Here is a 16512-nt window from a genome sequence, read left to right as displayed (position 1 = left end):
CGCTACAGCGGGGTGACGTCTGTTATGGTGGATTCAACGCTAATTAAAGTCGTTAATAAACCCCTAAACGACCTCATTATGCACTTTTTGTACTTTTAGTAGCTAAGGAACGAACTCCAGGCGACTCCTACTCGTTTTCACCATTCTTGAGGCTAAAGGTAAGCTTTTCACTCCCCTAATAGAATGGGTGAATATTGATTGGGGAGGGTTTTGTTATAGATTCTATGGTGGAAACAACCTTAATCTGGATAATTGAAGATACATTGGGTTTGATCTAGGGTTCATAGAATTGTTAGTAATTCGGGTAATTAGTGATTGTTTATTGATTTCCGTATTATATTTGATTGTTTGTAGACCAAGAACAAGTGGATCGAATCTGGAAAGGGAATGATCAAGTTTCTTAGGGTTTCAAGCTTGTTTCGAGGTAGGTGATGGTCGTGATTCTATGATTGTGTGATGTATGTTTGTTCTTGCTTCATTATGATACTTGTGTGTATATGAATGTTGCATTATTGCTCACACTTGTTGTAAAGAGATAAATAAAAGATGGTTACCATGAAATCATGACTTAAATGCATGTTCTTGAGGATATACTTATGATTGTGATTGTGGTGTGTTGAATGGATCGGTTGCCACGTTCTGGCATAACTAACTTGGATCGGTTGCCATGTTCCGGCATAGCTAACTTGGATCGATTGCCACGTTCCAGCATAACTATGGGATCGGTTGCCACGTTCAGGCATAATTATAGGATTGGATACCACGTTCCGGTATGCTAACTATTTGGTTTTGGGTTCCATGAGAGGACCAATAATTTGATATAAATGTGAAGTTGTTCGTTGTTCGTAAATGTTGATAATATTGTATATGTTGATATATATGCATGTGATTATAATGTTGTCTTGGCTTACTTATGTTGCACTTAGTGGGATAGCCGTGTGATCCTACCAGTACACTGTGGTTGTGTACTGATACTACACTTGCTCTTCAAGCGGCTACTGACAGACCTCGTTTAGGAGATTAGTGATCGTTCGAATTCAAGGGTGAGCCAATTCTTCCGAGCTGCCATGGGTTCTTTTTTGTCTATGTCCACCATTTCCTGACTTAGACTATATTCTATTAGTTATTAGTACATTAGTTGGGGGTTGCATCCCTTCTTGTTGAGACTTGGTTCATTGTTAGATATTTTGGTACATTGACTTTCAGATTCTAGGTTATTTCTTCGACATTGTTTAGTTCTTGTTAGACTTTTGTTGGAGTTTATGGGAACTCCCTATTTATTTCCTTAGTGTTTAACTTGCTTCTGTAACTTAATGCCTTAGTTTTTAGATTAGTTGTTTGGTTTGAGTTGTAGTAGCGGTTCTCCCACCGGAGTGTTAGTGTGGGTGTCAATCACGAAGGTCTGGTCGTGACAGTGATAAATGCATTAGCTTTATGACAATTCTTACGTTGATATGTAAATGAAAAATAATATTTTAATGGAAAAATCACCTCATACATCTAATTAAGGGTTATTATTACCTTATTTATATCTACTTTTTTTACTACTTATAAAGTTTTTAATTACAATATGTGCTTACCAAAAAAGGAAGGAGGTTTGGGATTTAGGTCCCTGCATGAAGTTAATAATGCTCTTTATGCAAAACTCTGGTGGAATTTCAGGGTATCCATATCATCATTATGGAGCATATACATGGGAAACAAGTACGGCAAGAAACTACATCCTATCGTGGCAAAGTGTGTTGGAGCATCTCATGTATGGAAGAAAATGGTGGCTATGCGAGATGAAATCGAACATAAGATTTGGTGGCAAGTAAAGGCTGGAAATTCCAGTTTTTGGTTTGATAACTGGACGAAACAAGGTGCTCTATACTTTACAGAGGGGGAATCTACCATGGAAGAGGAGATTGAGGTAAAAGAATTCTTTGAGAATGGCATATGGAAGATAGATAAATTGAGAGAATTTATTTCAGAAGAAATGACAGAGTATATCATCGAAAACATCAAGCCTGGTATGACTGAAACTCTGGATAAGGCTTGGTGGATGGGGAACTCTACAGGTGAATTCACTGTCAAATCTGCTTACCACTTAGTACGACATAAAAGAGACAAGATAGAGTGGAATAACTGTATGTGGTTAAAGTGCTTGTCTTTTAAGATTTCCTTCTTCATATGGAGAGTTTGGAAGAAAAGAATTGTCACTGATGACAACCTGAAAAGAATGAGGATGAATATAGTCTCTAAATATTATTGTTGTGATAGTGGAGAAATGAAAACCATGACACATTTACTACTAACAGCTCCCATAGCTCAAAGGCTATGGAAGCAGTTTGCTTCTTGTGCAGGTATTATTATTGGAGGACAACAGTTACATAAATTAATTTTCCAATGGTGGGAATATGATGGAAATCCTAAAGTACAACACATAATGAAGGCCATTCCAGCTATTGTCATGTGGGAACTCTGGAAAAGAATGAATGCGAAGAGACATGACAAGGAAATTTCTTTCAACAAAATGTACTCACAATGTCAATTGACAGTACATCAGCTTATTAGAGCCAAATATCCTTGGCTAAGAAATGTTCCTTATCACTGGGCTGGAATGATTGATTTGCTTCAGAATTATAAACTCAATCTTTACTTTCGTATTGTCAAGTAGGAGGCACCAGATCAAGGATGGGTCAAGTTCAATACAAATGGGGCAAGCAAAGGCAACCCAGGGGAGAGTTCATATGGTTTCTGTCTAAGAAATAGTTCGGGGGATCTGTTATATGCTGAGGCTCGGAATATTGGTATAACTACAAACATGGAAGCAGAAATAATAGCTATGTGGAATGCATTAAAATATTGCAAAAGACAAGGCATCAGTAACGTCATCTTAGAGACTGACTCTTTGAGCCTTAAGAATATGATTATGAGGGATTGAAAGATACCATGTAGCTTAACTGAGAAAATAGAGGAGATACAGGAAATTATGGCTAACATACATATTCAGGTGATGCACATTTTCAGAGAAGCGAACCAATTAGCAGATTGCATTGCTAACTTAGCTATAAATCAAGAGGAGAAACAACACTATGACAGTTTTCATAATTTACCGAGCAGGGCAAGAAAAAATTGTAAACATGGATAAACAACATACACCTACAATCAGAATTAGAACAAAAAGAATAAAACAGTCACCAACAAGATAAGTAGAAGAAGGATCACAAGTTCACATATTACAATTACAAACTAGTTTGTGGTCAGACCATTGGCAAAATAGGTACGCGAGATCTAACCAGTCTGAGCTATAACAGCCAACAAAAACAATAGAGTCACCAGCAAAAACGAGAGTAAGATTGGTATGGAAGTCCTTGTGCACAGTGAGGAGAACTACAAGAAGGGAGTAAGGGAGGCCGATTAGTGATGACAAAAGAGGGGAAAGGGGAGCACTTATATGAAATGAGCATCACAATTATGGAGAAAGAGGAGAAATTGATACCTTTAATAGCCTATCAATACCAATACTCCTCTCTGAGATGGAGAACGTGGATGACCCAAAAGCGAAGGAGAGTGAAGCTCGAGATGAAAGGCCATGGCAGAATCTTCAGCGATGGATCTTAGAGATGAAAGAGGAAGGAGAAGTTGCTGCTCAATTTTTCAGAATTCCTAATTTCTAGAGTTCTGTCTTTTTTCACCTAAAGAGTGGTCATGTTTGGACCCTCTTTTGTATATATTTGTTTCCTATTTTGTATAATGGGCTCATCTTGAGTCCATTAGATTTTCTTAATAAAGTCGGATCACAGGTCCAAATTTGATTTATTTATTTTTTTAAAAAAATTTACAAGTATTAGCAGAACAGTTTTAGTTTATATATTAACTAGTTGTATTTTAATAATTAATTTATATAATGTTAATAGGTGAGAGAAAGAGAAAATTATGAGAGAGAATAAGTTGCTAATTATCAATTACATCTTTCAAGGAAGAGTCTCACATACCCACGTTTCTCTTTCCACCATGGTTACTCTTTCTCTTCCAGCTTCTCCATTGTTCTTCTTCTCCATTCAAACAGAAACTTCCACAAATTTTGTATACAGTGTCAAGAATCAAATTTTTGGTTCTCAAACAAACATGTCGAAGAATAAAAAAGTTTATCATACACCTAAAAAGAGTCCAAGATTTGTAGAGGATTTATCTAATCTTGAAATAGAGCCTCCAAGTTTTCATATTTTAACTCAAATTTCGTCGCCCAAGATGAATGCAACTCCGGCGAAGAAGAGTGTTAGCCATCCAAAGAAAAATCAAAACCCAGTGAAGGGGAAGAAACAATAATCAAAGAAAATCCACTCCTTCAAATTGTAAGGGACTATAAAGGAAAGGGAAAATGGTGGAACCTCTATTGTCTGAGTGTTCAGACTCCGATTCAAATTTTGGAAGTAAAAAGTAATAAAAATTACAAAGATCTCTTTTTGGTATGAACCTTGTATTAACCAGTGTTTATTGTTGGTATGAAATTGGTATATATATTGACAAAAAAAATTGTATGCATTTCGTATACTATTTATATAGCAAAACATAATTACCAATTACAATTGTTTTGAAATTGATATTCTTTTGGTATGAATCTGCTATGAACCAATGTTTACTTTTGGTATGAAATTGGTATAATATTGCCAAAAGGCTTGTATGCATTTGGTATACTATTTATATGACAAAACACAATTACTAGTTGCAATTGTTTTAAAATTAGTATTCTTTTGTATGAAATAGGTATGAAATTTGATGCCCCAACAAATTTGTGGACTATTATATTTATTATTGATGTATAGAAAGTGTATAAAAATAGGTATCAGTTAGTAAAATTTAGTTTAGTATGTATAAACATTTTTACTATATGAAATAGGTATGAAATTTGATACCTCAAAAATTTTATGGAATATTATATTCTTTATTGATGTTTAGAATGCATATAAATTGGTATCAATTAGTAAGTTTAATTTAATATGCGTAGATATCTTACGGTATGAAATATGTATGAAATTTGATATTCCAATAAAATTGTGAATTATTATATATTTTAGAAAGTGTATAAAAATTGGTATAAATTATTATTGTAGGTATTAATATTTTACTATGTGAAATAGGTATGAAAGTAGATACCCCAACAAATTTGAAATTATTACATCTTTTATTGGTGTTTAAAAAGTGTATAAATTCCCAACTACCCATGAGTAAAGAACAACAAATTGTGTATTATTTTTAAAAAGTGTATCAAATATTAAATTTACTATAGTATATATAAATGTTTGTATCCATATTCTGCATTGAAATGTTTTGCTGGAATGATCTTTGTGTACACAAAGAAGGCCACAACCAATAGTTGGCCCAACCCAAATGATCCAATGTCCATCCCAAAGGTGACCTCCTCTAATAAGCGCGGGCCCCAACACCTCGCCGGATTAATCCCCGCCCCTCCATAGCCCTTTTTCCCGGTGACCGTGGTCGAGATAAACACTAGAAGGCCTAACACTACACCAACAATGGACAAGTCCAAGAGAACCCTAATAATACTACACACATGATTTGAATATCTTGGTTAATGAATAATGGCACATCAATTCTTCACAACCTTAGAGCATTGCTTATTAACAAAGTCCTTAACCTCAAGAATAAGTTGTGTAGCTTCAGGAACCTCAGGGAAAATGTAGAAAGCATGCACCATAGTTGGATACTCTGAGAAGTGAACATCTTTGCCAGACCTCTTAAGCCAGTCATAGTACCTCCTTTGCCAATCTTTAAGGGGATCAAAACCACCCACGACTACCATCGTTGCTGGAAAATTGTCCAGCTTTGATATGTCAACAGCCCTTGGACCGCAAACATTAATAACCTCATGATCGCGATCCATCCCTTCACCTGGTGGCAGGAACGCGTTCCACATCCAATCTGTTCTTCTCACTGATATCAATGCGTCAACTTCTACTAGTTTTAATTCTGATTCCGTTCGTTCCTCCCCTCCAAAAAAAGGTTGTATAGCCACCAGTCCAATTACCTAGAGCACATAATACAGAATCAAGGGAATTTGTCCCTTCAGTTTAATATGCATAGATTTTGGGCAAACAGGGTATATACATCTTTAAAAGTACCACTATTTCATACTAGTGAGTAGTGACATTCAAAATAAATACTTCTTTACACTTGACAAATTCCATGTAATTTGCGGGCGTGGGAGAAGTTTCTAATTAGAATCAAGCACGCAACCAACTGTGATCGTGAAAAAGTGAAAAGACGGTAAGGCTTGATTGTCAAAGGAAGAAAAATATGTACTAGACTCTAGAACAATTAATGATTGAGATTGGCTTCCTCACAAATTATTATTTTTTGTTCAGAGGCACATGTCTATTTTTTTTATTTTTTTTAAGATTTCAAAAAGGCATAATGTGTCTTTTAACTTGACAACATTTTATAGTTGTGTCCTTCAATTTTGAGTGTGCCTAATATTTCCAGTTGTGTCCATCAATTTTGGGTGTGCACAAATAAGTATTTTAATTTATATAAAGTTGAACAAGTAGACACATGTGTCCTACGTGACATAATACACATAAGACACCACGTAAGATGAAAATTGTCATGTATGATGCCACATAGGACGCGTGTGTCTATTTATTCAATTTTATATAAGTTTAAATGTCTACTTGTACACACCTAAAGTTAAAGAACATAAATATGAGTTGAAGTCAAATTAAAGGACATATTTATATATTATGCCTTTCGTATATAAATACTGAGCCACTTTTGTTCAATTTCTCTCTTTTTTATCAGAGTTGACAAAAATGGAGACTTGTAATACTATTGTTTCCATTGTTGGACTCCAAACTATAACTGCCTGTTTGGTTAACAAATGGAAAAGCATTAAAGGAAAGAGATACGTACAAATATCTACTAGGGATTTTCTGAGGAATAATTGGTTAATATAATGATCATCTTCTAAGTACTCTTTTTGCCTACGGAGATCATTATATATAGTAAGTACAAATATATGTTTATTTGTACTAACATAATTACTAATTTAATTTTTATTATTATATTTGATTATATAAGTGTAATTATTAAATTAAATATTTTATTTTAAAATAAAAATTAAACGAATTTATTTTAGATGAACAACTAAACAGACATTAATGTGTGACAAATACATGTCAGTAAGACACATTAAAGTTTACTTATAATTAGATGTAAAATATGTATTTTTAAAATCATATCAAATAATTATAAATTGGTAACCAATATCGTAACAATAACGAGTATCTTCCAATTCATGTGAATTTAATATAAAATCATATTTTGTTGCATTTTTTAAATTACAAAAAGACACGAGTTTAGTACGTTTTTTCTACTATAATTATTTAAATAATGAATCTAGTAAAATATTAGTAAATTATTTTAACAAATGTTTAGTCATTTAATTTAAATGAAAGAGAAAGGGGGTAAAAAGAATACTATTTTGAAAAATAAAAATTTAAAAGTTATTGTGTAATTTAATTATGTAATTACTAGCAATTTTTCATCACTACTAAAAATTAGAGAGTATAAACTCTAAATTTGTAAGTTTTTTTAAAAATAGAACTTGAAAAATTTATTTGTTTTGAATATTACTTTAATTCCAATAATAAAACATAAGGCTCTTAAGCATTTGAAGCTTTTATCTACAAATTGTTCTTAGTATTTACCATGAATAATTATTTGAGGGAAAAGGGTATGATATACCCTCCACTTTGTCATTTAGAGTTGATATACATCTCGTAATGAAAGTGACTCATATATACCCTGATGTTATAGAAATGGCTCGCATATACTCTTTTCTTCTAACGGAAGTGAAAAAATTAATTATTTAATCTTTTAATTAATATTTTTTTGAAAAAATATAATCTATATGGAGTATATTTGATCCTTCTCACACGTTTTTTTTTTACTTTTTGTTTCAACGACTAATTTAAATTTATTATTTTGATGGTCAAATTTATTTTTATTTTTTTATAACCGAGAAATTTGTCTGTGACCCGCCCTTTGGACCAATCACAACCTTCTAAACTCGGTGGATAATGGGCCCGGTCAAATTTATTTATATTTCACTAATTTTCTCATAAAATTTACTATAGATGCTCAATTTTTTTATTTTAGTTTTACAAATACAAAAACTAAATTACAATATAGCCGCAAAAAAATTAGTTTCAATTTTTTTCTACTAAAGAATGAAACAAAAAAAAAGAATAAGAAACTCGAATAATGATAATCTAAGAAGTCAAAAAATAATTTTCGTACGAAAAAGATTAAAATATACCTTGAACTTCGTTAGAAGGATCTTATATATATATATACCCTAAATGATTTTTTTAAAATTTTAAAAAATAAATTTAAAACTATTTTTTTCACTTCCGTTAGATAAAGGGTATATGTGAGTTCATTTTGTAACAGCAAGGATATATGTGAGTCATTTCTATAATGGTAAGAGTATATATGAGTCACTTTCATAACGAGGGTATATCAACTATAAATGATATAGTTTGGGGTATATCAGGCCCTTTTCCCATTATTTAATAAGCTTAAAATTAAATAAATTATAAAGTAAGGGATCTTTTGACAGTTGAATAAGAAAGGAGGTTATTTATGTATTAATTTTCTCTATTAACTTATACGAATGTTTCGTAGGTAGTTAAGAAATAAGTTATTTATTTATAAAATTAATATAATGTTTGGTTGACAATTTATAAACTCACATAACAAATATATGTATAAGTTATGAGAAATCTATGTATTATTTTAGATTAGGGTAAAAGATAGAATCACTAATACACGTATAACTAATACATGAATAATTAATACCGTTATAAAATAATATTACCGCTACGCTACCCCACCTAACCACCCCAAACCCGATAATCAACTCGAACTCTCTAGGCCGGATTTGAATTTTGCATTTTTTTCCCTGGACAGTCTGGCCCTTGATTATAATTACACATGCTAAAAGGGCATGAAATTTTGGATTTTTTCCCAACTTTTCTCAAGTTAAGATTAGAGGTTTAATTTTGAATCGAGTGTCGGAATTGAATCTCGAATGAATGATGTAATAATTCTTACCTATTTTATACAAAAATAATTATTTTGATTAAGAAAAAAAACTCGATTATGTATTTGATCAACCTCATTAATTAGGCTAACGTCTTTTTCCTATTAGTATTAGATGTGTGATCAACCTCGTCCATCTGCCCAAAGATATATCTGGTTACAACAATATAATGCAGATGGCTGGTGAGGTACGATAGCCCTTATCAATTCTATTTAATACTCTTCTAAAGGAGGTTAAAACACACCATGTGAACACAAATAATATGTAGATGTTAAATTTTTACATATAATGCTCCTTCTTCTTTTGTATCACTCCCCTAAATAAGGTAAAAACACAAATGTGAACACAGATAAAATGTAGATGTTAATTTTTTACATATAATGCTCCTTCTTTTTTTTTACCACTCTCCTAAATGAGGTTAAAACACATCATGTGAACACAAATAATATGTAGATGTTAAATTTTTTACATATAATGCTCTTTCTTCTTTTATATCACTCTCCTAAATGAGGTTAAAACACACCATGTTAACACCAATAATATGTAGATGTTAAATTTTGCGTATAATGCTCCTTCTTCTTTTTTTACCACTCTCCTAAATGAGGTTAAAACACATCATGTGAACACAAATAATATGTAGATGTTAAATTTTTTACATATAATAATGCTCTTTCTTCTTTTTTATCACTCTCCTAAATGAGGTTAAAACACACCATGTTAACACCAATAATATGTAGATGTTAAATTTTTACGTATAATGCTCCTTCTTCTTTTTTACCACTCTCCTAAATGAGGTTAAAACATACATGTGAACACAAATAATATGTAGATGTTAAATTTTTTACATATAATAATGCTCTTTCTTCTTTTTTATCACTCTCCTAAATGAGGTTAAAACATACATGTGAACACAAATAATATGTAGATGTTAATGTTGTCACATGAGATTAAAACACACCATGTGAACACCATCGACTTTTCCTTCTTCTTTTCTTTTTAAAAATAATTATGTACTAAAAGTGATAAACTCTAGTAACTTATTTTAATAAATATGGGTCAAGTGGTATACTATATTAAATAAATTATAGGCTTAGCTCCTTAATTACAAACTAAATTAATTATTTAAAACTTACCCATTAATTAATTATCCATTATTAAACGAATAGTTCAAAATTAACATTAAAATTTTATAAAAAGGGTCTTTTATGAAAGAGAGAGGACTAAATCTCAAAATGATCTAACGGGTCATTATATTATACACCACTAAAAATCATGTTCACCCTAACAATTAATTAGTTCAATCAATAAATTAAAGTCTCCAATCTTTATAAGAAGGCCTCAAAAGACCAATTCACTCTATAATATATTTATTTTTACACGAGACATTAACATATTTTTGTACAACAATAAAAAAGAAAGAAGGCGCATTATATAAAAAAATGTAACCTCTAAATATTATTTGTGTTCACATCATCACATGGTGTGTTTTTACCTCATTTAGGGGAGTGATAAAATAGAAGAAGGTGTATTATATGCAAAAAAAAATTAACATCTACATATTATTGGTGTTCACATGGTGTGTTTTTACCTCATTTAGGTAAGGGTGTGCCCTATTTGGATTAAACCGAAAAATCAAACCAAATCAAACCGAATTCTAATTTGGATTGGTTTTTTGGATTTCTGATTTGATTTTGGATTTATAATTTACTTTGTTTGGTTTTTTGGTTTGGTTTCGGATTTAGAAAAATGAAAATCGAAAAACCAAAAAAACCAAATATAATGAAAACCGAAAAACCATATATATATATATATATATATATATATATAAAATTAAGTTGGAGTTAATCACTTTTGTCAGTTTTAAGTTATTTTTTTTTTATGATTTAGTTTATTTTTTATGTTTGGACATCTACAATTGATATACTTTTAAGTATTATGTTTTACATTTTTACTTGTGATTATATTAGAAAGTATATTGAAGAAATTCAAATTGTAAATATAACTTTATTATGTTTCTAATTATTGACATAACCAATTAATCGAACCGAAAAAATCCAAACCAAATAGAGAAATACCAAACCAAACAAATTTATTTTGGTTCGGATTGAGTTACACTTCTTCAAAATAAAAAACCGAAAAATTCAAGCCGAATAGCATAAAACCAAACCGAAAAATCGAATACACACCCCTACATTTAAGGGAGTGATAAAATAGAAGGGTGCATTATATGTAAAAAAAAATTACCATCTACATATTATTGGTGTTAACATGGTGTGTTTTAACCTCATTTAGGAGAGTGATAAAAAAGAAGAAGAAGCATTATATATATAAAAAAAAAATTAACATCTACATATTATTTGTGTTCACATTATGTGTTTTAACCTCATTTAGGAGTGGTAAAAAAGAAGGAGAATTATATGTAAAAATTTAATATCTACATTTTATCTGTGTTCACATTGTGTGTTTTTACCTTATTTAGGAGAGTGATACAAAAGAAGAACGAGCATTATATGTAAAAATTTAACATCTACATATTATTTGTGTTCACATGGTGTGTTTTAACCTCATTCAGGAGAGTATTAAATAGAATTGATAAGGGTTATTGTACCTCACTAGTTATCTACATTGTATTGTTGTAACCAGATATATTTTTGGGCAAATGGACGAGGTTGATCACACATATAATTCTATTAGGAAAAGGATGTTAGCCTAATTGATGAGGTTGATCAAATACATAATCTGAGTTTTTTTTAATCAAAATAATTATTTTTGTATAGAATAGGTAAGAATTCTTACATCCTTCATTCGAGATTCAATCCCAACACTCGATTCGAAACTGAACCTCTAATCTTAACTTGAGAAAAGTCCGAAAAATCCAAAATTGCATGCCCTTTTAGCATGTGTAATTATAATTAAGTTGGGATTTCTAAATAATTTCTAAATAAGCTCTTTAAATACCTCTGACAAAATATGCTCCTATTACCTATAATATTAATGGTGCGTGGTAAAAAGTCTTAACTTCAAGAGTAGAATTCTATTAATGTCAAACGAATTACTCCTTTGTGAAAAATGTGTAGAATTTCTACTTCTAAGTTCTAATCTCACTAACCTTGAGTCCTAATTAAGCTTACAAATATCACAAAATTAAAGAGAAAGAGACACAATCTTGAAAACACTAACCACTATTGTCATACGATTCGCACTACTAAACCCCAAATCAAATGAAGAATTGGAAAGCGAAGAAGACGATCAAATTGGGATGGAGATGACATAAAAGACAAGGAAAAAAGGAGGAATAAGGTGGAGAAAATGACCGTGCAGGTATCGGTATGGTGGAAAAGATAATTAATATAAAGAATTATAATAAAGAAGATGATTGTATGGGTATGGATTGTGGCGGAAAGAACAATAAAAATGGAGGAATATGATGGAGAAGATATTGTGTAGGGATGGGAGTGCTGATTTTTTCTTTTAATTTATTGAAACCTTTTTTAAAAATTTATTTGGATAAATAATTACATGTCGTTTGTTCATTGGTCACTTTTATCTATTTTGATCCTTACTTTATATTTTTAAAATGACATGACTTGAAATGACTTGGCAGTTGGCATGATATAATTAAGCGCACAAAGACTTAGAGATTGTTTGGTGTGAGGGTTGAAAATAAATAGTTATAGGATAAAATTATTGTATCTTGTTTGGTTGTCATATTTAGGATAACTTATTCCACCATTTATAAGGAAAAGGGTCAAAAATACCCCTAAACTTTAGTTTATTAGTTGACTATACCTCTGTCATTAAAACAAAGTTATTTATACCCTCGCCGTTATCAATTTCACCATTTATACCCCTCAATTGACGAAAAAACCCAAATTGACTCAACTTAATCCGAATTTTAAGAAAAAACTCATTCCCCATTTTAAACCCAATGCCCCGACCCCTCTATCTTTTACCATTAGTTGTATCCAAACGTGAAGAACCCATTGTAGAAACACTGGTATTGGGGTTACTTTCAATAAATTTTGACGTTCTTTTATTGGGTGTGAAGGAGAGTTAGCACGATGAAGATGATGAACTGGAGATAGAGATTTGAAAGACCTCAACTTTTCCATTAAAACAGGGGGGGAAAAGAAAAGGGTCAGTACAAAATTGAGTCGAAAACAAATGAATATTTTAATACGGCAATGGCGGTGAGATTAACAAAACAGCAGAGAAATTAACACACTTGAATATTTTTTGTGTATGAATAAAAAAGTGAGCTTTTTGGTAGAGATAAGACAGAAAAAGTTGGCAACTTTGAAAATTGGAATGAAACGGAAAGGGAATGGAGCTTGTGGTCCATTAATGGAGGAATCAGACCGGTGAATCGAGACGTAAAGTTGCATGAGTAAAAGGGGAATAGGTTATACGGGTTAAAAGATAGACGGGTCAAGGCATTGAGTTTAAATTGGGGAATGAATTTTTTTAAAAATTGGGGCTAATTTGAGTCAATTTGAGGTTTTCTGTCAATTGAGGGTATAAATGGTGAAATTAATAACGGCGAGGGTAAAAATAATTTTGTTTTAACGGCAGGGGTATAGTCAACTAATAAACTATAGTTGAGGGGTATTTTTGACCCTTTTCCCCCTTTTATATCATAGTGATAGAATAAGTTATCTCATATATCTACTAACTATTTATTTTATATGTAAATAAAATTTATAATTCATATCATTAGTTTTTAAATTATTTATATCTCATATAACGATTATTCTCACCATCATAAAATTTATTCTTATTTCAAATCAATTCCTATTTTAGCATTTATATTCACCAATTTTATTACTCCCTCCATTTCACAAAGAATGACCTCATTTCCTTTTTAGTCAGTTTCAAAAAGAATGGTCTCTTTCCTTTTTTGGTAACATTTTACTTTTTGCTTTCCACATGGCATGTTTAAGACCACAAGATTAAGGGCAATTTTGTACATTTGACATAACTTTAATTTAGGACCACAAGATTCAAAAGTCTTCTTTATTTACTTAAACTCCGTGCCAAGTCAAACCAGGTCATTCTTTGTGAAACAGAGGGAGTATTTTTATCAAATTTATTTACCAATCAAATTGACCAACAAATTATTAAAAGTAGCAAAATTGATTCGTCTTCTCGATCATATGATCGAGAAATGCAAGTTCAACGTGAGAAGGTTATTTTACTAAGTGTGAGAATTATTTTAAAGACTAGTACACTACAACTTATGTTTAATTTTATTTTTTATTGAATTAAAATTTAATTAATAAAATATTGTACTTTTTAAGAATATAAAGCTTTGTGATAGTGTATTATGTGATTTTATAAATTTTTGCTTATATGATATGCTTGTATAAAGAATTGGGATAATTTTAATAGTTTTACAACTACACAACATTAAAAGTCAAATGCGCATATCCAAACAAAACTTTACTTTCATCTCATTATTCATATTATGATTTCATATTGTATGATCAAACCAACCCTTAGGATCATCTCATGAATTCATATTAAGATCTCATATCATCATTTTATATAACATGGTAAAACGGACCCTTAGGATCCGGAGAGGATTAGGAAAGAAATATCAAAATAACATAACAAGAAGATGTCTAAAATAAATAAGGTCTTGTTAAAGTGTGTTAAGTAAAAAATTGATGCTAACTTGAGGTAGCTATGGATGTTAGGCCTTTAATTGCAAATGAGGCAATCCTTAAAAAGAAAAACCAAAAAGTTGGGCAATAAAGTGACGTGACATATGTATTGTCATGGAATATGAGTAGACAGATGGAGAGAAAGAGGGACCATACCTTCAGTGCATCAAAGGTCGACGTCATTTCAGATGCTCGCTTAGCCACGTGATGAGCGAGGTTCCCGCCGGCACTATCTCCGGCAAGGAAGCAGCGAGACAAATCGACATTTTCCGGCAATAGCTCACGGTTCTTCTCATTGTCAAGGAACTTCAGCACATCAAATCCATCATCATACTGCGCAGGATACTTGTGTTCCGGAGCTAGCCGATAATTAACAGACACAACAACAGCCGGGGTTTTCCTCGCGAAACGGCGGCAAACGGCGTTGTACACCTTTGTATCCGGGCTGAGATACACAAATCCGCCGCCGTGAAAGAAGACAATGATCGGAAGTGAACTCAAATTCCGAGATTCATCTGTAGTTGGAATGAAGAGGCGAAACCAGAGATCGCGAGAAGAATCTACAGTGACGTCGTAGGATTTAACGCCGTTAACTGGATTTGGATTGGCGGAAGTTTTAAGGCCGAAGATCCCGAGTAGCCGGCGGTTAACGGTGCCGTTTTGACGACGAGAATAGTCGGTAATTGTAGAGACGATGGATAGTGCGATTCGTGTTCTCCAAGGAATTCCCGGAGATGAAGCTGATGGTTTCTTCTCTTGTTGCGCCATAATAGATGATGAAAAGAAGAAAACAGAGAGAAATTGTGATGTGTGGAAGCAGAAAAACAGTTGTGAAGAAGCACAATAAGCAAGATTTAAGAGCCTGTTTGGCCAAGCAGTTGGGGAGACCAAAAAGACTTTTCTTTTTTACAAAATGAAACTTATTTTAAATAAAAATAAAAGCCAGTTTTTAAGGTTTGTATGAAAAAAAATAGGAGTAATAATTTAGATAATATAATTTTTTTTAAAATAAGTGAGTTCTTTTTTTAATTGTTTTGAAAAGTAAATAAGAAAATATTATTCTAAAAACAATAATTTGAATTGTGATGATCAAGGGATGAGGGTTGTGTGTTGGTGGAGAGAGAGAAAAACAATATTTGAAAAGTCACTTACACAATTTGATTTCTATTTCTATTAGAAAAATTTTTATTTTTATTTTTAACGAACTTGTTTCTTAAGAAAAGTCATTTTTCAAAAAATTGAAAAATTCTCATACCAAAGAAAAAAAGTTTTTGCTTTTTTTAAATTAAAAAAAAAAAAAACAGGAGCACAAAAAATATATATATATGTTTCATTAATGTATTAATATATCTCGTAATTTTCTTAAATTTCGTTTAAAGATTCTTTTCTTCCTCTTTTCACAATATATTTTTTTTGTTTTATTTTATATTTTATCTATTATTATTCAAAGTTTACCTTTGCATGTAATGGATTTTACCTATTATTATTTATTGGCGATTTTTTATATGCAGTGACTTACTTTGTAGAATGATATTTTTTAAAAATCTGATATTGTTTAGTATATTGAAATCATTATGTTAATATTATATTAAAATTTAATTTATTTATACATTATATTGATTAAAAATGTATAATATGTACTTCTTAATTGGATAAAAGTACAAATATTATTTAAAGTCTTTAATAATAGATATTTAAAATAATTTCTCCTTATAAAATAATTTAATAGTGACTTTAAAT

The 16512-nt window shown here is 31.2% G+C and overlaps 1 protein-coding gene across 1 annotated transcript; it reads right to left on the bottom strand.

Annotated features, from left to right (window-relative positions):
* Window positions 1-5226: 5226 nt before the first annotated feature.
* LOC102589536 (probable carboxylesterase 18) lies at window positions 5227-15676 on the bottom strand. Its single transcript, XM_006365861.2, has 2 exons — window positions 14929-15676; window positions 5227-6034 (listed from the first exon to the last, which is right to left on the bottom strand). Exons 1-2 carry the CDS (start codon window positions 15538-15540, stop codon window positions 5597-5599), a joined length of 1050 nt encoding a protein of 349 aa, XP_006365923.1. The 5' UTR covers window positions 15541-15676; the 3' UTR covers window positions 5227-5596.
* Between the last annotated feature and the right edge of the window lie 836 nt (window positions 15677-16512).

This window comes from Solanum tuberosum, unplaced genomic scaffold, assembly GCF_000226075.1.
Source record: "Solanum tuberosum cultivar DM 1-3 516 R44 unplaced genomic scaffold, SolTub_3.0 scf00553, whole genome shotgun sequence".
Taxonomy (NCBI): Eukaryota; Viridiplantae; Streptophyta; class Magnoliopsida; order Solanales; family Solanaceae; genus Solanum; species Solanum tuberosum.
The sequence above is the reverse complement of the archived record's forward strand: the minus strand, read 5'-3'. Positions and strand labels throughout refer to the sequence as shown.